This window comes from Euprymna scolopes, chromosome 20 (assembly GCF_053919585.1).
Source record: "Euprymna scolopes isolate OS-2025 chromosome 20, ASM5391958v1, whole genome shotgun sequence".
NCBI classification, from domain to species: domain Eukaryota; kingdom Metazoa; phylum Mollusca; class Cephalopoda; order Sepiida; family Sepiolidae; genus Euprymna; species Euprymna scolopes.
In genome coordinates, this window is record NC_136501.1 from 83,502,603 (window position 1) to 83,526,151 (window position 23,549).

The window sequence follows — 23,549 nt, forward strand, 5'->3', positions numbered from 1 at the left end:
TTTCAACATTAATGAATTAGTATTAAAATAGATATAAAGTATTTTGTTTTAAAAACTTCCAATTAAATTGCTATCTTATCCCATTTCCAGTATAACACGCGTCTTATAGCCATAGTCAAAGACTGAGTGAGTATATTAAAAAAAAGTTAACATCGAAGAATTGAATGAAAAATAAAAACGCAGCTAATATTTAAACTTCACAAGACATTGAGTAAGTTTTTATTTGAAACTTCCAATTTTTGAATACCATTTACTATAGAGAGGTTTCTCTGTTATATTTTCGCCCTTTCAGACAGGCACCGGTAGAACTGCCGACTATCAACGCAATGGGTGTCGGTTCAATTCCCAACTTCGGAAAGGTGCTAGTCTAATGAGTTGTGATACAACGAAACAGTACTGTATATGGATGACTCTCTCTCTCCCCCTCTCTCTCTCACTCTCTCTCTCTCTCTCTTTATATATATATATTAAAAAATAATAAACCGAGATATTCACCCATAGTGAAATGCATACAAAAACCTTATTTACAATAAAGTCATTTAATGCATTTTTATACGATGATCATTCATTAAAGAATTAATCAGTATTTACTAAAAATTTTTTAACTCTGTCCATATACACACATATATAAATAAACACATACAATATGGGAGAGCGTTCCAAAAGTAATGCCTCCTATTTTTAATTCTGTTTTAATAGATATAAAGGGGATTGCAAAATGCGTTTTTATGATGAATGAACTTAAGTATCAATGACCTGTTGCAGACATTGACGGTATGAGATTCTTAGAAAACAACTCCTGTCATGAACGTGCGTCAAAAGTAGAGACATGTCATTGTATTCCTGGCAAAAGTGCATTGAGAATGGTGGTGACTATGTAGAAAAATAAATAATGAAGCCAAAACGTAGCTCGTTTTAATAGTACACCTCTATTCTTCGTAGCTCTTCAACTTTAAAATTGAAATATGCGAGACTTTATTTTTGGATCTATCCTTGTATATATATATATATATATATATATATATATATATATATATATATATATATATATATATATACTGAGTTCGTGTAATTCAGTAAATTTTCATATACCAATACGTTTTAAGCCAAAAATGGTTGACTTAAGGATTAAGGTACAAAATTATCACATTTTCATAATTGAGCATTAATATACTGTGTGTGCAAAATCAAGACTTCAAGACAAGGCGCTGATGGCAACAAAAAGTGTATTTCATTTTACGTTACAATTGTTTCAATGTCCAGTTCGACAATTTCAAGCATTGTATCATTTGAAAATTTTCAAAACCCAGCATTTCTTCAGACTTTATGAATAAACACACTTTAGGCAATGTGGCATTTTTGAAATAGAAAGAAAAAAAGGCGGAGGGGGGAATCCCTAACGGGAAAAGCATGCGAGAAACATTTATCTTGGTTGTGGTTACGGGAAAGCCCATTTAAATATTAATGTGTCGCCTAATTTTCGTATCCTTATTTAAGAACAGAGTTATGTGAAGTTTTTACGGGGAGCCCTAAGCCATTTAAAAAAGAAAACATTGTTTTTAAATATATCTCGTTTGTTGGGTTCCTAAATTCCTTTATTTCCCGATGATTGATTTTTTGAAAAAAGAATTTTTTAAATTTGGTACCTATATTTATATTATGGCCGTAACAACCTTGTAAAGATATTACGCTTAGTCTTAGTTTCGTATTAGTGGCAAGTAATGTTTATATATTATCGTTCTATTGGTACATGGATATAATGCCATTTCCGGTTTAGAATTTGATTGAATATGAGAATAAAGTAAAATGGGTGTATTGAATATATATATAAACCTTGTAGGACATTTCGGGTGAAGTGTTCTAATCTATTTACTGTCTGAAGATTCATAGTTATTTTACTTGAAAAATGTTTTTATGCCGTTGCTTAGGATGATTTGAAGGGAGATAATCCAATTAAGTTGTTAAGTACTGCGAGTTAATTCTCATCTCATCTCTCTCTCTCTCTCTCTCTCTCTATATATATATATATATATATATATATATATATATATATATATATATATATATATATATATATATATATATATAACAGTCATAATCCAAAGTATGCACCAAACTGTAATGCATACTAAAAGATATGCTTATTTTTTACATCACGGATTTAACATCACTTCAGCGAAATTTTCGACTTTTTTTCTTATTGACTTATTAATATCCTTACTTGGATGAGTTTGTCCATGTTCCAGGCGATGTACATTTCGTTTTCCAATCCTGTCTCCAGTTAATGTCTGTATATTCAGCTTCTTGCATACTTCTAACTGCACTGATTTTCACACGCACTCATATCCGTTTTTGTTCCAATATTTTGGCTACACCTATGAGGGTATGTTTACAAAAATTAGAAGGTTATATTTATAAACACGAGTGATAAGAACTGACCAATCGGATGGAACCACACTCTACGATTAACCAATCAGAAATCGAAATCACCCCATAAAATATACTGAATCTTTCAGACTTCCTGCATATGACTTTTCGTCTTTACGAGATTTTACAATCAAAAGCTTTCATGGATTGATACTGCCATTTTGTTTGGAACAACATTTCTTTTCTATTCTTACATGACTTACAACTTAAAGTTTACTTCAATTGATTGAAATTCTATTTGTGAAATGCTTGTGTTATTTACAGAATTCAAAAACTGCACAAAAGTCATTCAGCCACAACCTGAAAATTAAAAAAAAACAAACAACAGAATTTATGGAAAGAAAAAAACGCAACTTTTTACCGAATTGATACAGTGCTTAAATGATAGAATCTATTTCTGGTAATGCGAGAAGCCTTGGCTAATTGTTGCAAATTACTGAATATATTAAAAGAGCATTATTTATCGATGAGAAAACCCCAAATTATCTCTTTATATACAGACCGGGCGTCTCTAAAATGTATAGAAGTCGAGTCGATTACAGATTAAAATTCATTAAAAATGTCTGACGAAAAAATAACTGATTTTTATGGTTTTGAAAGGATTACCAGACGACTTCAAGTCGTTTACAATCGTGATAAACAAAAGTGAAAACCCATGACTAAGGGGTTATGAAGACACCGAAAAGATGATGAAGGAAAATAAAGAATATGCATAAAATTAAAACGTTTTCAGAAAGAAAACAACAAAAAAACACCAAGAAAATCAATTTTTACCCAAATAAAAAACGCCATTTTTCAAAGAACTTATTTTCTCCCAACAAAAAGACAAACATTGTCTGCCATTATTGTGACCCAACCACAAAATGTTTCAATGTAGATACAAAAGTTTCAAAGGAGATACAAAAATTTCAATGTAGATACAAAAATTTCAATGTAGATACAAACATTTCAAAGGAGATACAAAAATTTCAAAGGAGATACAAAAATTTCAAAAGAGATACAAAAATTTCAATGTACATACAAAAATTTCAAAAGATCTACAAAAATTTCAATGTAGATACAAAAATTTCCAAGGAGACTCCATAAAAAATGTAGAGAAATCCACTAGTGAACATTGTTATTTTTATGTACGTTTGACACTTCAACGAATAGTAACAACTTTCTTGTAGATTGTGAGGCCACCACGCATGTAATCACGACGGATTCTGATTTTTTCAATTTTGATTCCAGCTTTAACCCCCAAAGACGCTTTGTGTGGCTAACCGAGAATAGTCGACTAAGTAATATAGTTTTGAAGATCGGTGATGCTAAAATCTCCGGAAACTTTTTTTTTTTACTATATTCTGATAAACGCTCTTTTAATTCCAACGTTTAAACAAAACATATTTTTGTACAAGCTGCCATTAAACAAGGCGCAAATGTAAATTTAATAGATGCATGGCGGCCGCATATATACGCAATTGATCTTTTAATAACAAATTAAGCAAAATTCTATATGAAGCGTTCTGCGGTTAAAAACAAACGAATTTAATTACAATGCATATATTCAGTTCAACTTGCTTCGCATTCATAGGTAAGAAAAGCAAACTAAATATTAAAAGTGAAGAGAGTCAATTTCTAAGTTACGACAATGGTAGTTCGGCATAGCTAGTATTTTTCTGAGAAAAATACTACAAAATAAGTTTGATGTGTAATTATTAGTTATTAACATCTTCACAATCTTCTATTCATGCATCTAGCGACGACAACAACGTAAACGATGACACCGACAAAAATATTAATAATCATCACAACGGTATGTAAGTCGAAACCACGTCAGAACTATATCCAATAATAAATAGAAAAAGGCATGATTTTCTTTTAGTAATCCAGAATTTGCAAAATTACCAAGTAAAAGCTTTATTCATGCAATTAATTCAGAAAATTACTAACAGTGGAAAGTGGCCATGAAAATTAAATTGACACTTTAACAGAAAATAATACGTTAGTGTCTCTCACCAACGGATAGAAATTTAATTTATTTCCGATGGGTTTTTACAAAAATAACTACAACGTCAAGCGTTGGACATTATAAAGCAAAATTTGTTGCCAAATGATTTTATCTAATTTATAGGATAGAATTTTTTCAACCTTAGCGCCGTCGACAACCTTAATCAAAATTTTATTGCAATTCGCATCGCAGAATAACCTTAACATCCATCAAATTGATATAAAATGCTTATTTAAATGTCCCGATAGATTGTGATATTTATATTACGTCTCTTCCTAGAGATTCAAAATCAAATAAAATTGGGTGCGGAAGCTTAACAAATCACTGTATTTGTAAAATTTTGTTTTTAGTTTTATTCCTAAACTTGTTTGAGTTTAACTTTAAACAACTGGGAACAAAATGAATAATAAATCCTAGATAAGGCAGCAAGCTTCAACCATTTTGTTTTTCTTAAAGAAATTAACATACTAAAACTTTCACTTAACAAAATACTTTAAAAAAACTTAAAATTCTTTATATATATATATATATATATATATATATATATATATATATATATATATGATGGCAGCAAATTCGCTTTCGAACATTGCCATCACTCGATATAGCACAAAAAAGAAGAAAAAAAAGAAAGGTATATAGAAACACGAAAACATTCAGTGATGGGCTGCACGAATGTGGCTTTTAAGCCCTGCTAAACTCTGGCAATCCTTAACACACATTGTACAGACATGTGCACCACTAAAAGCACGTTTTTGCTGTTCTTTTCTATGCAGGATCAAATGTCGTTTCAAATCGCCTGTCGTTTTGTACATTCGCCCGCAGTGTACACAGGTTAACTCTGGCAACTCAAGACTGCTTTCCGGCCCACTGCGCCGATGAGTAGACTGGTGACTCACCAGCCCAGCTCTGCTAAGACATATTCTTCCGTACACCTCACACTCCACACCAATTTGGCTCCCCCTCCCATCCACGGCTCCTTTCACTCTCCCTTTCTGGATATCGCGCTTCAGCCGCTCATACTGGGGTCGATCAACCTCAAACTTGCCCCCCCCCCCGCAAGGTCCTTCTCTACCCTCCACGATCCAAAGCAAGACTCTCCCAGGTTCTTTCATCAATCCCACATTTTTTAAGGTGGATCTTACACAATACTTAAATCTCAATCTAGGCTTTTGAGCCAGACGTCTTCCCTCGGCGAGCTCACCATATCCACTCCATCTCAGTCTATGTTTAATATATATATATATATATATATATATATATATATATATATATATATATATATATATAATATATATATATATATATATATTTAAATAAGGGAGTAATCACCAACAATGTGTATTTTTTAACATTATTTTATTATTCCGTGTCTTGGTATTAGACCAATAGTAGCAGGACCATCATGCCCAACAAGCAGACTTAGCAACCTAATAGATATACTATTACAGCCCTTCACCAATCTAGTCAGAAGTTTTGTAAGAGATAACACACACTTCCTTAGCTCTCTACCACAAACAGTGGACGATGAGACTATACTAGCCACATTCGATGTTAGCAGCCTATATAGCAATAGCCCACACAATCTAGGAAAAGAAGCTATCGCATATTGGATTGACAAACATGCACAGACTTTACACCCCAGATTCAATAAACAATTCGTGATTGATAGCATCGACATAATCCTTAATAAAAACTCCTTCCAATTCAATAATGACAACTACATCCAAATACTAGGCACAGCAATGGGTACCAAAATGGCACCGACATATGCCACCCTCACACTCGCCTTCCTAGAAGAAACTCTTTATGAAAGGATAGAGCAAAAGTACGGGCACAATATAAAAACACTCTTCATAAAATCTTGGAAAAGATACCTAGACGACTGCTTTATCCTCTGGAGAACCTCGTGGGGGATATCAAAGAACTCCACACTTTGCTATAAAATCTACACCCAAAAATAAACTTCACACTAGAACAAAGCCCCACAGAACTACCTTTCCTAGACATCCTAGTAACAATAAAAAACAAAAACATAGTCACAGACATCTACCACAAACCCACAGACACTCAACAATGCCTCCACTTCAAAAGCCACCATCCTAAAAACTGTCTAAAATCAATACCCTACTCCCTAGCACGTAGAGTCTGCACCATAGTAACAGATAGACACTTCCGTTCAACTAGACTGAATGAACTACAAATGACACTGCGGAAAAGAGGATACCCACTACCACTAATACAGAAAGGTATTGAACTGGCTTAAAAAATTCCAATAGACTAACTAAGAACCCCAAAAGAACACAACAAAGAACAAATTCTAGCATACGTCTCTACACACAACACAAACAACCCAGAACTATTCACACAGATAACAAAAAACCTTATCCTCCTCAATCAGAACCACAAACTAAACAACATACTTAAAACAACAAAAATAATAAAAAGCAAACGCCAACCCAAAAACTTAAAACACATCCTAACTTCCTCAAAACTCGTTCCACATACTACAAAAGGAGTTACAAAATGAAACAAACCGCGATGTGGAGTATGTGACATAATAATAGAAGGTAACACATACACATTAAAAAAACCCAGCACAAACATTCAAAATAAAAAAGGATCTAAATTGCACCTCCAGAAATGTAGTATATGCACTAAGATGCACAACATGCAACAAATCCTACATAGGCGCCACCAAAAATTTCAGCAATAGAGTGGCATTACATAAGAGCAACATCAAAACTGCAGATAACAGACACCTCTATGTTTCAAAACACGTACACACATGCAGTGGAAACAGCTTCAAAATAATGCCAATCTTCCAAACAGACAATTATTTTTATTTACTTACACAGGAAAAAACTTCATCACCAGATTCACTCCTGAAATGAACAGAACCTAATACCATCACACAAAAACATGAAATGCAAGGTACACTCGCATGCACACCCATATACATACACATATACACACCCACACATAAATCAGAACCGACACATTAAAAGACACACACGTGTGCGCATATAACCACACACAGACATAACACCCCTATCTCTAATACAACACACTGAACAATACCAACCCTACTTAACCTCGAAACCAACAACACTAGGAGACACCTAGAACCATAGTATAATATCTGTTCCAACACCTAGCTCCCTCCTCAGTCAGTGGAGGAGAACCCCCTCATGACTGAAACGACTATCATCCCTTCTATCATCCCCCTCCCATACCTATACCCCTTCAATGCCCCCCTCTGGGGAACAAAATCTTCCCCACACTAGGAACCGATCCTGGGTCTGGCCATACCCACATGGGGAGACAAATAAATAGAAACATTAAAAAATCCCCTATTTTAAATACACCCCTCTTTCTAAACAAACATAATATAAGACTAAAACGAAAAATCACAATACTAAAATCCAAGAATCCAAAAAATAAATATCAAAATAGAATGAAAGCACCCTACCCTTATTTCAGAAGAGCCAGTCCCCCCTCCCCACACATACATATTAGTAACGACCTCGGACCACAGCCGCCTTCCTAAGGAAGCAAATAACCCCAAAATACTATAAAACAATATACACATTCCCAAACCATTAAAAGCAAACACACACACGCACACACACACACACACACACACACACACACACACTACCCCACCCTAAAGGAAAAGAAAAAAACATTAGCAGAAAGAGATAGCGACTACAGCGAGGTCAACGTCTCCTTCGACAAGCCAAATAAAAAAGCAATAAAAATTCAGCATACCAATGAATAATAAACACTTACAAGCCTCCACCTCTTGGAAAAACTTCAAATTAACCACGAAAATCGCCATTTTTACACATTTGAAAATAATTTCTGACGAGGACGCATCACAGACCGTCTGAAACGCGCGTAAACGATTTCAATGACTTAAAAACATAATTACAATGATCCAAACATAATTCTCAATGAAAAACCAAGACACGAAATAATAAAATAATGTTAAAAATACACATTGTTGGTGACTACTTCCTTATTTAAATATACATTTTCGTTGGAATTTATTAACCCATTTTATATATATATATATATATATATATATATATATATATATATATATATATATATATATATATATATAACAAAATTAAAATTAACATTGCTTTTTTCACATGCATGACTTTTTAAAGTATAAATAAAATAAAATTTAGTTCTTTTAGTTTTTACAGTTTATATTTTAATAAAATATAAACTGTAAAGACCTTCCCATTGTACTAAAAAGGGGGTTGTAGCAATTTTTTTGGCATAACTAGGAGGGTAGGTATTTATTTGCTTCTCCACGTAAGCAAAATATGGCACAAGGACCATAACTAGGAGTGTATGGTTACAAAGAATGAGAAAGTTATATTTATAAACATGAGTGATCAGAACTGACCAGCCAGATGGAACCACGCTCTGCTACCAACCAATCATAAACCAGAATCACTCTATAAAATAAACTGAATCTCTCACAATTCCTGCATTTAACTTTTCGTATTCATCTGCAAGTTTTGCCAATTAAAAGCTTATTTCGAATAATACTGTTTTGTTTGATACTGAACCTAACATGGCTTAGAAGTCAACTGTTTTTGTATTGGGGGGACATTTTGCTGAATTCCCATATTATATCATCCACAAAATATGCATATACAATTGCATTGCTTTTTCTGACTTTGATATCGCTTGTTTTTTTTTGTTTTTTTTTACAAAGGCATCACCACATTATCAAGGCCCAGAGGCCACTCAAGGATAAGGGTTAAAGAGTGTACAGTAGAAATTGGTCAATATAGTAATCATTAGTAATGAAAATTTGGTAAATTTGATAACTTATATGGAACGGCTCATCAAGAACTTATTTACTTTAGACTTGAACACAACCATATTGTAGTCAGCCGGAAAGCAGGAAAACGGAAGACAATTCCACAGGCGTGCAGTTCTAAGAAAGAAGCTTTGTTCATGGAATCTACGTTTAGGTTTAGGCACAGATAAAGAGTGGGGGAAATTATTGATAGTGTTTACAGCTAGACGAGTGTTTCTTGTGAAAGTTTGGCGAGGGGGGACCATAGATTGAAGCTCAGTTGAACACTTTCCATGAAAATAACGATACATCAGAGACAAACTCGCAACATCTCTTCTGTGAGATAGAGGTTGCAAGGAGGAGAAAAGGACATCTCCTACGAGGCTATGAAGTCTATTTTGAACTCTATCAAGGCAGGACAAGTCCTTTCTAACAGCTCCTGCCCAGATGTGGCAACAGTATTCCATCCTTGGACGTACCTGGCTCTTATATAGATAGAGAATAGCATCAGCAGTGAGATATCTACCGGATCGAAAGAAAGATCTCACCATTTTTCCAGCGGCCTTGGCAACAGATTTGATATACGTGTTCCATTTAAGATCAGGAGTAATGGTCAAGACCAGAAGCTTGTCAAAACTTGAGGCCTCCTGAAGACGAGAGCCATTCATTTCAATTGATGCCAAATGTGGATTAGAATGTTGATGATGTAAAGAGAGAAGCTTGGTTTTAGATGCATTAAAAGTAACCAGCCACTCCTTTCCCCATTGTACTACGTGCTCAAGATCAGAGGAGAGAGAATTGGAGAGAACTTGGTCGTTTACTGTCTTAGATGTGGTACCATAAATGGTAGTGTCGTCAGCAGAAATGTCTACAAATGATGTAAGGATATGATTTGGAAGATCATTAATGTAGATCAGGAAAAGAGTTGGGCCCAGGATGGATCCCTGAGGGACACCGGCATTAATACTGTGAGCTTCTGATTTTTGCCCCTCAACTACTACTCTTATGAACCTATCAGAAAGAAATGATTTAATAATTGAGAAGACTTTTCCAGCTATACCATAGCTAGCGATCTTATGAAGTAAACCTTTATGCCATACCCTATCAAAGGCTTTAGATATGTCAAGAGCAATTGCCCTAGAAAGATTGCCACCGTCGAGAGATTTGCTAATCCTATGCGATATAACTGTAAGGACATCTGCTGTAGATCTAGCAGAACAGAAACCATATTGAGTGTCACTAAGAAGGTTATTTTTGTTGAGATGTTTGATTACTTCTGTATTTAACACAGATTCTAGCAACTTACTCATGACGCACAGGAGACTTATTGGCCTGTACTGAGAGGAGGATGAGCGATAACTTGAATTCTTAAATACAGGGCATACTGATGAGATTTTCCAGGGAGATGGGAAACTATTCTCCTTAAGACAACGTTTAAACAGTTTTGTAAGTATGGGCGCTAGTTCAGGTTGAAGTTTTTTGAGTACTATAATTGGAATACCACAGGGCCAGTTGCTTTACTGGAATCAAGGTTTTTGATTAGCTTCGCAACATCACGTACAGATATACGTATATCACATAGCGTGTTTTCTGATACAGGAGGAAATATTGGAGGTTGGCGGTCTTGGTCGCAAAGGGTAGAATTAGCTGCAAAGTTCTTGACAAAGAGTTTGGCTTTGTCTGATGCTGACGAGATTACCTCAGGTCCATTGATAATAGTTGGGATGGAGCACACGCTTCTGTTCAGGATTCTGTTTGCTATTTGCCAAAACTGGTGGGAATCAAGCCGCTGCTCAGCTACTTTGGACTTAACAGATTGAGCATACAACTCTCTTGCGTTCCTTATTACTTTCTTACAATGGTTGCTGGCAGTCCTGAAAACGGCTTTAGTTTCCATACATCTATTACGTTTGAAGCAGTGGAAAAAGTGATTTCTGTGCGCAATGGCAGCAGCACATTCTGGAGAGAACCATGGCTGGCTGTTAGGTTTTTGCTGAAACTTTTTTTGAAACTTGTTTTTTTTGTGCTGTTAGCCATGTCGACGTATTTTTGCGTGTCATTTCTTTGGCCTGTTTTATAATCGTTCATGTAGATGCTTCTCTTCCTTTGTTCTTTTCGTGTTTCTAGTTTTGCTGCTTCCTGTATTTTGCTTGTGTCATTCACACATTCTTCTTACTAGTCTACTTCTCCATTCTTTTCTTAAATTATTATTTTTTTTTCTCACTATGATTTTTCACACAAGCCATCATCAAAGATTTCTTGTGGCGCTCTCTGGAGTCTGAGTGACAACAAATCTCTCCAGATTTTGAGTACTCTCCATCTCTTTTGATAGCTATTGCAGAGGAATTTGCGTTATCGTAACAGCCGCTTACCGTTGATTTCATTGGTCTTCACTAGAATTTGGGTGGCAAAGCGCCTCCCCAAGTTCCCAGTTCTCTTTGCATTCATCCAATAGAAGTCTGGCTTGTGCTTTCTCTCCTCGGTCTTTCCATCCTCCTCGTTTATTTGGTGTTGCGTCAATTTTTGGCGACACACAAAAAATAGGGGGGTAGGGGTGCAGGAGTTGTTAACTTACAGTTATACAATTTTAGTTTGCAGGATTCCATCTGTATATCTCTGTATATTATTATTATTATTATTATTATTATTATTATTATTATTATTATTATTATTATTATTATCTGCCTTAATACTGTTGTTAGATCAATTGATCCTCCTCATATTTTATGCAGCATACCTTGCGGTCTTGAACATCGATGTGAGAAACACTTTGAGTGATTCAGATGACTGCGGATGACATAACCGTGCCAGTTGAGCCGTTGTATGACGTAATATCTTTTAGTTTTTAATAAAATCTGAAATTTTCTACATCCGATGGGCTGCAGACAGGATCGTTTCGTTCTTATGTTTCGAAATCGAACACATCTCACTGCCATGCAAGTCGAACATGTGCATTGTATCTTCGCTCTCTTGTATGCGACACTTTCTGTGTTGCATATAGTTATACGGCATCTTATAGTTATGTCATTTTGCTTGCTGAATTCAGTTTAGTTGGGCAGATAAGATTAATTTATAAGAGGAATTGTGAAAATAATGGTAAAGCATCAAATTTGGCACAATTGTTCACAACTGAATATTAATCAAATCTAACCGATTGGCCAATTGAACATCAAAGATGGTGATCATTTTTCAAGATGGCGGCCATTTGTTAAGATGGCGGCCAAAATGGCCACCTAAAGTTGGATGTTTTCCTTATATACGCTTGTAGTTATCGGGTTTACATAATTTAAGTGTGGATTTCTTACATAATTTAAGTGTGGATTTTCCAACTTGCTGATGCATATTTTCCTGTTTATAACATGGATGAAGCATTTTAGCATAATTCTCATTATTTACCAGTACTTTGCAGTTTACAACATAGCACGTTGTAGTAGTAAAGGTAGCACTTTTATGTTAGCAGTCAGCCAGATATATTAGATGGACTATTGACACTGGTCCTCACCGTTGACCGAACTCTTATCTATGGCCCAAGAAGATGAGAGTGCACGGCATCAGCCACACCCTGGTAAACTACGTTGACTCGCGGGCTAAACCAGATGAGGGTAGCACACAGAAAGTTTCTGTGTGTGATGGAGTATATCTACTTCCAAAACATTCACATGCACATTGATCAAGGTTTCAAAGAAGTGATTGTCAGGCACTACCAAGACACATGGGGTTCAGTGTCAGCTGTGTATTATGGCATCATATCGCAACAATTGACTAATATCCCAAATGCTGTGTAATCAACCCCAGATCAGTAAGGCAGCCGCACCTGAATGGAAAGGATGCGCCGGCGCGAGAGAGCCGAACCAAAGATAATGAAGTTTTAGTTATCCGGATAATGTACAGATCGCACGGGACTTATGACACTGTATGAACGATCGGACTAGGAGTAGGGCGCGATGCAAGAACCTAGTTGTATCTCATACAGAAAAGTGCCTACTACATGGACACATAAGAATAAACCCTCGGCCCTGGGCGTTATCGTCACCAGACGCTAGAAGATCATGAGAAACACACGGAAGCAAGTGTTGAATATGTCAAGAAGTTAAGAAAGAAGATCGAAAATCTCTCCGAGCCAACCAGAAAAGGTAAAGATGGATATATGATGCTGGCAAGGAATATTCCTCTGTTTCACTCAATGAATGCACTACCAATCAACGTCAAATCAGTACCTTGCAAGATTTGACAAAGGATCTGAGATAGAGGAAACCTTGAAAAAAAAACGGCTCAAAATCATGAGAGTTGCAACATAAACAACAACATAAAGTTACATAGAGCTGAAAACAGATCAAGTCATGTAAGTTCTAGTGATGAGTGTGAAAGAAGTGGGATACCACGAAAGGTCCAAGAAGTTAAAATACACTTTTTTGTACGAAACTGAAGAAGGGAAGAGTAAAGAAGCAATGGTAATGCAAATGAATAGGATAATAAACACTCAGTGATAAAAAACTTCTTGTCAAACTAAGTGCAGGAGATGTAATAACACAAGAAGAAACTGGATGTTTGGTGGCATTGTCCAACCGAAAACGAGCATACCTAATGGGGAAAAAGTAGAGGAACACTTTAAGGAAGCCTATCCATTTGCTTTCTATGAACTAGTCACCTACTTCTATGAGATGAAAAATGCCAACGATAGTAAATAACCGCCAATTTTCAAGCTTGCTGGTTTGACCAAGTTTTACAAGTTGAGGCTTCGTGTTGACTCGCCTGATGTTCATCCTACTAGGCTTAAGAACCAGCTGTTTTTCATATTCCTAAGCCGCAAGCAAATCTTCAACGACGAGATGTTCTGCTGACTTTTGAAGCTGATATAGGTTCAATCCTATCAGAAACATGCACTTATGGTAAAGCCATCCATCTAGCAAAAGTTGCTGAGATAATAAAGAAAATGTTCCATCGCAAATCGAACTTCAGCAGCAATTTTCATGACAAAGACTTAGAACACGCTGTGCCACCATCACTGCTTCAGTTTGTATGCAAGATCGAACATGGTGCAAACATCGTCTCAACTCCAGCACGGAGTATCGAAATCGGACTTGATGTATTAACTGCTACAGTACAACTGCTTCACCAAATACAAAGATGAAACATATGTTCACAGGCATTCTAAGGACTAGGAACCACATTTTACAGTTTTCATGGGCTTGTATGTGCTTGCTAAGACGAGGAATAGAGAAATCTTAGAAATGTTTCATCAAAATGGTCTCAGTATATCATATGATCGAGTCTTAGAAATCTCAGCACATTTAGGAGAAGCAGGTGTTTCACAACACAGGGAAGATGGAGTAATCTGTCCCCTAATCTTTAGGAAGAATTTGTTCTCGACTGGAGCAGTTCACATATCTTTTCACGGGACAAGCGAGTCAACATCGAAACATTGACAATCTAAGCAATGAACGTGAGCTTCTCAAACTTTTGGAGTTAAAAATAAAGGTTAAAAATCTTCCAGAGCTTCCAGAAACATACCCCAATATTCGACCAGCATGCATCACCAAGAACACCACTCCTCCTCCAGTGGCAAGCCAATCCTTTCCAGCACCAGAATCGATTATGTCACATTTGAAAGAAGAATATTTTTGGTTGGAGGACTTCTTCCTCACTGAGAATGTGACTGATCAGTCAGCATCACATGGTCAACCCATCATGAAGTACAGAAAAATAGCCGTCCATTTAAAGTGAGCATATCGGCTATTATGCCTATGTTGCAACTATCAAGCATGTTATGGCGAAGGTTCGTGATACAGTGACATTTTTTAACGCGTCGGACACCTGTCATCGCTACTGACTTGCAAAACAATACAATAGAAATGGCCAGAATATGGAGAAGACAAGTTCGTTATCATCATGTTCGGAGGGCTTCATATAGAAATGGCTTCACTGAGATCGAATAAGAACATTGCTACGATACAGTTAGTGGACCAGTACCATCGTGCAAGCAGAGGTTGACTCATTTGGTAAATCAGAGTTTTACCTGTCTGCATCGAGTGTAACTAAGACAAGACTAGCACACCAGATTACAGCATGCAGATTGTACCAAATAACGAAGAATGATTTCTCCTGAAGAGTCTAGCACTTCCGATGCAGCCTTTGAGGAATGAAAAACAAAAGTCCACGGTTCCAATTCTGGTATCTGATGCTGAACATGGAACTCACGATATTCACCCTGATCCACTCAGCGTAGATCAAATTCGTGCATGACTTGACATGGGTAAACAATTTTTTAATTCTTTTTGTTTCAGCGAGAACACTTGAACTAGATAAAACAATTTTTTCTTTCTGTATTTTTTATTATATTTAATCAGTTGTATTCGAAAGAGAGAAAGAGGGAGAAACAGAAATAGAGGGAGAAAGAGAGGGAAAGGAAGAGAGATATAAAGAGGGGAAAGAGAGGCAACGACGAGGGATGTAGAAACACATTAATACTAAGATATTTTGAGGGAGTTTTTAATCTTCAAGTTTATTCTGCACACCGGATACCTGTGCTATTTTTGTTTTATTGAAATCACACTAGAATTGATTAAAAGTTACGTTAAATACGTTTAATTAACAGAGGTTATCAGAAGCTATATACTGAATTTATTTATGCAAACATTAATGGCTACATATGTGCATACATGTTTCTGTAATCACCCGCGTTGGGGGACTACGTCTTCAGGCCAAGAATTACCGTCGAAAACTGATATTTCAATCAAAAAACATTTTCCTATTTCGTTTGTAAAGTTAGAATGTAACCTGGGTGGGAGTCATAAATCGGTGAGAGGACAAGTGAGGTCTTTGAAGATAATAAACATCTTCTTTTTCATTTCCCTTTCTCTCTATCCATCCCATCTTTTGGTTTTTATGGCATAAGGTACTTGAGAATTTAGTATTTTTGTCTTACAGTCTGTAAATTAAAAATATTTCCTATGGTCACTGAGTACTGACCGGTGTCCTTTCAATCAACACCCATCCACACACATACACGCACACACACACCTATGATTGTTGACTGAAAGGACACCGGTCAGTACTCAGTGACCATAGGAAATATTTTTAATTTACAGACTGTAAGGCAAAAATAATCTTTTTAATCGGTTTCGGCCAGAAATTTGGCTGTCAAGGGTTAAAGTTCAACGATTTGACCTTTGAAAACTCTACCAAACTCCTTTGCCAATTTTGGGTCTAAACACTTGAAATTTTACATGTATGTTACTTGGAGATGGATCCAACTTTTTAGTTTGATTTGAACTCCAAACAAATGTTAAATGGTCAATATTGAAGTCAAAGTTGAAAAAAATTGACTTCTGTTGTCTCTATCAAATTACTCAGCCAAATTTTGACCTAAACATTTTAAATTTTACATAAAGTATATATATATATATATATATATATATATATGACATAAATCAGTATTTTTGTCGAGTTTCTCATCGATAGTTTTCTTCCTAAAATCAATATTTAATTTTGGTTTGTCAGTTGTTTTGTTGGATCGTTGCAACATTTTCTTAAGGAGATTAAATATTTATGTAATTCTCCCCCGAAAAATAATTAATCAGGTTGGAATCACACGGACGTCAGCTTTAAAAAATATTCTGATTCTGTAATTATGAATACAGGGTTACTTCGCTTTGTTTGAAACAAAAAGAATAATGGAAAGAGGGACGCTTTTTTCTCTAAATGCTACCATAGACATTAAGGAAGTGATTGAATCCACATTGGTATAAAGAAACGTGAGAAACACATAGCTAAGGCAGATATGTGTGAATTATTCAATTACGAGAAATTAAGATTTATTAGATTAATTGAAACTCACATTCAGTATAAGAATGGATGAATAACTGCTATTGTCTAATAAATGACTATCACGGGCGTGTCGACAAAGTATATTTATTTCATACGTGAATGTTTTTAGAAAAACCTTCGCCGTATCTACGTGACTTGTTCGCAAATAAATAGGTTCATATTTGATTTCGTGAACGTTTAGTAAAAGGTTCCGCATTTAATGAATGTATCTGCAATTCAATCAATGGAATGCTTTTTCCTTTCTCTTTTTTTTAAATCTTTCCTTCTTCACTTTTATTCTCTTTCATTCTCTCTTATCTCCTCTCACTTTATCTCTCATTCTCTTCCTCTCTATTTCTTTCCCTATTCTACATTTTCTCTCCTATTCTCTTACTCTCGTTTTCTTCCATTTCCTCGCACTTTATCTCTTCCTCTTCACACTTGAACACAAAAATATCGATAAATGCCTTCGAAATCAATGTGATAAAGGCGGCGAATATTTTAAAGGTCAACAAAAACAACAACAACAACAACAACAGCAATAATAATAATAATAATAATGATAATAATGATAATAATAATAATAATAATTTGTTGATATGAAATGTCTCATTATCGATTATGGATTTCATTTCTTATAGAGTGACACATTAAATCGAGTTTTTTTTTTTTTACATAACTGCCTACTCAGCGTCGTCGAGGATACAGTAAAGTTACGTTAGTTTTGTCTTTTTTGATTTGCAGATTTTAAATTTTACGTACACAATTCCTATCATATTATGAAATTAAAAATTAATTATATCCTTTTATTTTCAATAGAGCAAATAACAGATTACACGATTTTTAAACAAATTGAAACGAGAAATGTTATATAACAATAACATGGTACAGCAATAACAAACAAAAATTGGCTCGTCAGAAGCGACATTATATTTGTCAGCTTAAATGATTTTATGTGTAACTTTTGATATGCCGGCTTAAATAATAATTCGGCCTGCTTTTGAAAATCCAATCAGGCAACTTTATATTTAAATGAAATTATTATATGAAGTAATTTATAAATTGTCACACGTTGAGATTAGCTTCAAATTGTTTGAATCAAGAAATTCTGAATTTGCAAAACCAAATAAATATCGGAATAAAAGTAAAAATTAGCGATTTGCTTGATTATTTTCAATAAACAAATATTGTTAATATCCGTAGGCATATACGCATTTCATTTTCACCAACTATTATCAGTATGGATGGTATAAATATAGCTTGGGCCGAACGATTAAAATCCTAGAACCGAATGCCTCGAATCGAAACTTTTTACCGCTCAGTCATCGTTGCATGCAAGTGTTAAATGCGCGAAAAGTAATATATATATATATATATATATATATATATATATATATATATATATATATATATATATATATATATATATATATAATTGTAAATAGAGTCATACACAATGTTGCTGAAATGGAATCTTCATAGTATTTTTTTAAAGTGTTTGACTTTTTAAAATTATTATAACGATATGGTCTGTCAGACTACTCTTTCCACCTTGGGTGTTGTTTATGCAACGTTTCCGTCGATGTCATCTCCAACCTTGTTCAGGTACATCATTTTTAATACGTGAATCTTATGAACTTAAACAGAAATTCAAACTGAACCTTATTTAATCCATCGGAGTAGATCGTCTCTCTTTCGTCATTATCAGGTAAAAAAAAGTTGCTATTATTGTGCCAAAAGTTATTAATACTGCAAGATTGTAAAAAAAAAAAATATATAATAATATGATTAGAGAAGAATAGGTTTAAAGTTTCACACATCCACGCTAGAATTGTTCACATAGACTCGAGGGTCAACGGTCAAGAAAGTTGAGTAGTAATCACTTCTAAGGGACTATATTCTAAAGGTGATAATAACAAAGTATAACAATAATAATGTCTGGCAGAACAAGAACAATCTACCATCTTGAATTAAATAAACAAAAATCACTTATAGGTCCGATATAATCAGATTTTCGAGTTCAAAAAAATGTATGTGAAGAAGCTTGAAAAAAACATCGGCCGAATCATGAAAATAGCAACAAAACCCAAAATCATGAAAATAGCAACAAAACCCAGAATCATGAAAATAGCAACAAAACCCAGAATCATGAAAATAGCAACAAAACCCAGAATCATGAAAATAGCAACAAAACCCAGAATCATGAAAATAGCAACAAAACCCAGAATCATGAAAATAGTAACAAAATCCAGAATCATGAAAATAGCAACAAAATCCAGAATCATGAAAATAGCAACAAAATCCAGAATCATGAAAATAGCAACAAAACCGAAAATCATGAAAAAAGCAACAAAATCCAGAATCATGAAAATAGCAACAAAATCCAGAATCATGAAAATAGCAACAAAATCCAGAATCATGAAAATAGCAACAAAATCCAGAATAATAAAAATAGCAACAAAATCTAGAATCGAGAAAATAGCAACAAAATCCAGAATAATAAAAATAGCAACAAAATCTAGAATCATAAAAATAGCAACAAAATCTAGAATCGTGAAAATAGCAACAAAATCCAGAATTGTATTCCGAATTGATTCAAATAATCCAGTGATATTTTCTACTGTGCAATGGAGCCTACAATGTGTATTGTATAGTGGTCCAAGCGATCTTGATGTTTTTATTTTTGTATAATTCCAGTAATGTTTGTTAAAGAACTCAAAGTTTTGAAACTGAAGCATAAAAATAAAATTATAAAAAAATACGACATTGTTTCATGATTCAGCAACCTATCAATTTTCATTATGAAAATATACCTGTAAAAGCATATAGACGTGGAATATCGAATTCATCTACACACACACATACACATACACATATATATATATATATATATATATATATATATATGCACCAGTTCTATTATTAGCTACTTTAGTATCGGGCACTTTTTGGCACTTTTTCACTATGCTCATCAAACACATTATTTTCTTTATTCTTTTTGTCCCCTTATTTTCGTTTTGCACTCTAATAGAGTCCAAAGAAGCTGAAACTGTGGAAAACTGTCTGAATTAGTGTCTTTTCCACATAGTTGAAATTTCATTAAATCTAATTCATGTAAGTTTTAAGCGAGTTCATAATAGAATGCAACTTAGAGATGCGTGACCACTTCCATTGTCTTCCGTGAAGGATTTTATGCATGTTTAAATTCCATATAAAAGGAATTCTTTGAAATTAGCCCGAACAGAGTGCGTTTACAGATTTGAGAAGACATTCATTGTATCTCTAGTAAATTTTACATAAAAATACACCGTTAGATTTTATATAGATCCAGTAACCATTTATTTCTATAGAGAACACGCAAGAATCACACGTGCTTATATATATATAGGCAGCAAGTCATTATTCAAGCTCGTCTGATTGAACATGACATAGTTATTCTTTTATCCGATCTTTCTGGACATCTTTTCCATTTGCCGAGCATTCTTTTTAATTTCAGCAGGCATCTATATATAAAATGGCACTCAAAAGTTGTTGTTCAGCCATTATTTTCTCAAGCGTTTTCTATTGGTGCATCTGATTACCATCAGGAGAGATTGTTGTTGTTTTCTTTTTCTTTTCCTTTGAGGCTTGGTGTATTTATATATTTTTTAATTAGCTATATAGGTGGGTGCAGGAGGGTTGGGGTGAATTATCTTTATTTTATTTTTATTTTTTTTGTAATTTCGATTTTCCTATTTTATAGTTTATTTATTTAGTTTCTTGTTAGTTATTAAATACTGTTAGTATATTTGTCCCGGTGTTAAATGAGATTCGCTTTAAAAAGAGCTGTAGCTTTTTGATAAGTATTGCTTCTAGTAATTTTAGTCGTCGTGTGCAGTTGTTTATATATATATATATATATATATATATATATATATATATATATATATATATATATATATATATATATATATATATTTATATATATATGTGTGTGTGTGTGTGTGTGTGTGTTTCCCAAAATCCATCGCAAAGAGAATAAATAATATTTCCTCGCATGAAGAAATCTATAATAAACTTGCGTTAAAAAGACATTTAAATAAAATACTTAAAAACGGACATTGCATGAGTAAACATGAAACATCTAATAACAACATTTAGGAAAAGAAGTCGAAAAAATATGTAATTCACATCTCAAATCAAAAAAATATGTAATTCACATCTCAAATCAAAAAAAATATGTAATTCACATCTCAAATCAAAAAAATATGTAATTCACATCTCAAATCAAAAAAAATATGTAATTCACATCTCAAATCAAAAAAAATATGTAATTCACATCTCAAATCAAAAAAAATATGTAATTCACATCTCAATTAAAAATATATGTAATTCACATCTCAATTCAAAAAAATATGTAATTCACATCTCAATTCAAGCAAATAATTAAAAAAAATAGTGACCATCTTTATAAAGTAACGATACACTAATGGAATTAAACTTTTTTCAAGTTAACTCATATTTTAAAAATTTCATACACTTATTTTTGTTAGATTTAAATTTCCGATTTTTAGTATTATTTTCTAACAACGTATTAAAAGTGTTTTCCTTTGCAGACCGTTATCTGTGTGCATAATGGTTCGAGTGTTCGTTGATAGACGAAGAGTCCGTGGTTCGATTCTTGTTCTAATCACACCAAAGACTCAAATAATGCTACTTTATAATTTTTCTAAGCACTCAGCATTGTAAGGTGGGAATCAAAGTGGAGCCATCAATGAAAAGGAGTGCCGTCTTCCCCTATATTTCGGTAAAAATTTCTGTTATAAAAACTTAAACAAAATAATTATCTTAATGTTTAAGTGAAATGCTAAAGTTTTTATACGATCCGATTTCAATTTATTTCTTACGTTTGAACCTTTTCAGTTTCTTTGCAAAATCATGTATTTGTATCAAAGTAGATAATAAAAAAGCAGAAAAGCATGCAAGTGTTAGTAAAAACACGACAAAACTCGAAACAATAATGAAAAACTTTTTAAAAACAATTGAATAAAGAGTGAAATTAAATGAAATAAAAAGGTGAAAACTGACCTGAACATCTTCAAAATTGTTGAAAAGCGAACCCTGGGAAGGCATCGTTGAACAACGTTTACTGTCCACTGTCGTGTAGTCCAGGTTCCTGGTGGTGGTGGTGGCGTTTTCATTGACAACAGAAGAGAGAAAAGTCTTATTAGCAAGTTTTACTTGCATATTCAAAGCATCAGGCATTTTTTCAGTCGATATATACATCGGTAATATATTAGTCAAAAACGTCACCAATTTATAAAGAAATGAAACACGAAGCACAAAATGTGAAAAAAATAAACGAACAAATATTGTCGATTGACTTAAATCACACCCGTTTTCGATGTTGATTATTAATTTTACTAAAGTTTAGTTTATTAAAGTTTATTTCCTTAACGTTTTTTATATATATTCTTTAATGACACAAAATGCATGCTCAACTATACTTTAGTTCTGCGACTGAGTTATGTTTAAAATAAAATTCCGTTTTAATTGTGCTAATTAGCGGTACGTTGCCCATCTCTTTCTTAGCAATCTATATATTTCTCTTTCTAAGTTCATTCAACCGCTTTCTAATATTTCTAAAAGTCTCCTCATTATAAATAAGAATAATAAACAATAGTTTTAAATAATACATCTAAATAATAACAATAACAATACTACTACTACAACTACTACTACTACTACTACCAATAATAATAACAATAATAATAATAACAATACTACCACCAATAATAATAATAATAATAATAATAACAACAATAACAATACTACTACTACCAATAATGATAATAATAATAATAACAATAATAATAATAACAACAACAATATTACTACTACTACCAATAATAATAATAATAATAATAATAATAATAATAATAATAATAACAACAACAACAACAAAAGTAGCTTGGCTTATTATTTTTAGTTAGAAAAGCTATGTCAGAGTATGAATTTTTTAATAAAATCAAAGTAGAATAAATAATCGTAGTGCTTGTGACCCGTTGAGTCACAATTACGTCTGGTTTAAACAAAGTATATAAAAAACACGCGGAATAAAGTTAATGTACATCAACTATTGTTTGGCTATAATTCCTCTTCTATATGATGCACATTCCTCGGATTTTTCTATCAAAAGATTTATCCATTTCTAAAGGCAAACAAAACTATGGAACCGATTGTTGATATTTCTTCCCTAAAATTTAACATGTTGTCAGCATTGCAATAATGTTTAGAAATAAACAATTTCTGGTTGTAAAATTAAAACACAAATCGTTTAAATATTTGCAAATTTACGCTATCTTCATTGTGAACGTGTTAAAAAAATTGAGAAGAAATTAAAATCCCAATGACTTTAGTTTTTTCACAATTAAAATTGTTTTGTTTTTTTTTTTCAATTTTTTCGGTCAATATTTCTTCTTTTTTTTTTTTGTAAAATTTTCACGAGCTGATTTTTTTTAT

General features: G+C 33.6%; 1 protein-coding gene across 11 annotated transcripts in view; it reads right to left on the reverse strand.

Annotated features, from left to right (window-relative positions):
• Positions 1 to 23,549, reverse strand: part of LOC145241503 (short transient receptor potential channel 7-like) — a 979,843-nt gene that overhangs the window by 287,635 nt on the left and 668,659 nt on the right. For all 11 annotated transcript variants that reach the window (XM_080104523.1, XM_080104524.1, XM_080104526.1 and 8 more), the window contains one exon: positions 22,116 to 22,203. In XM_080104523.1, the coding sequence (XP_079960649.1) occupies positions 22,116 to 22,203 (88 nt within the window). The remainder of the gene's footprint in view (positions 1 to 22,115; positions 22,204 to 23,549) is intronic.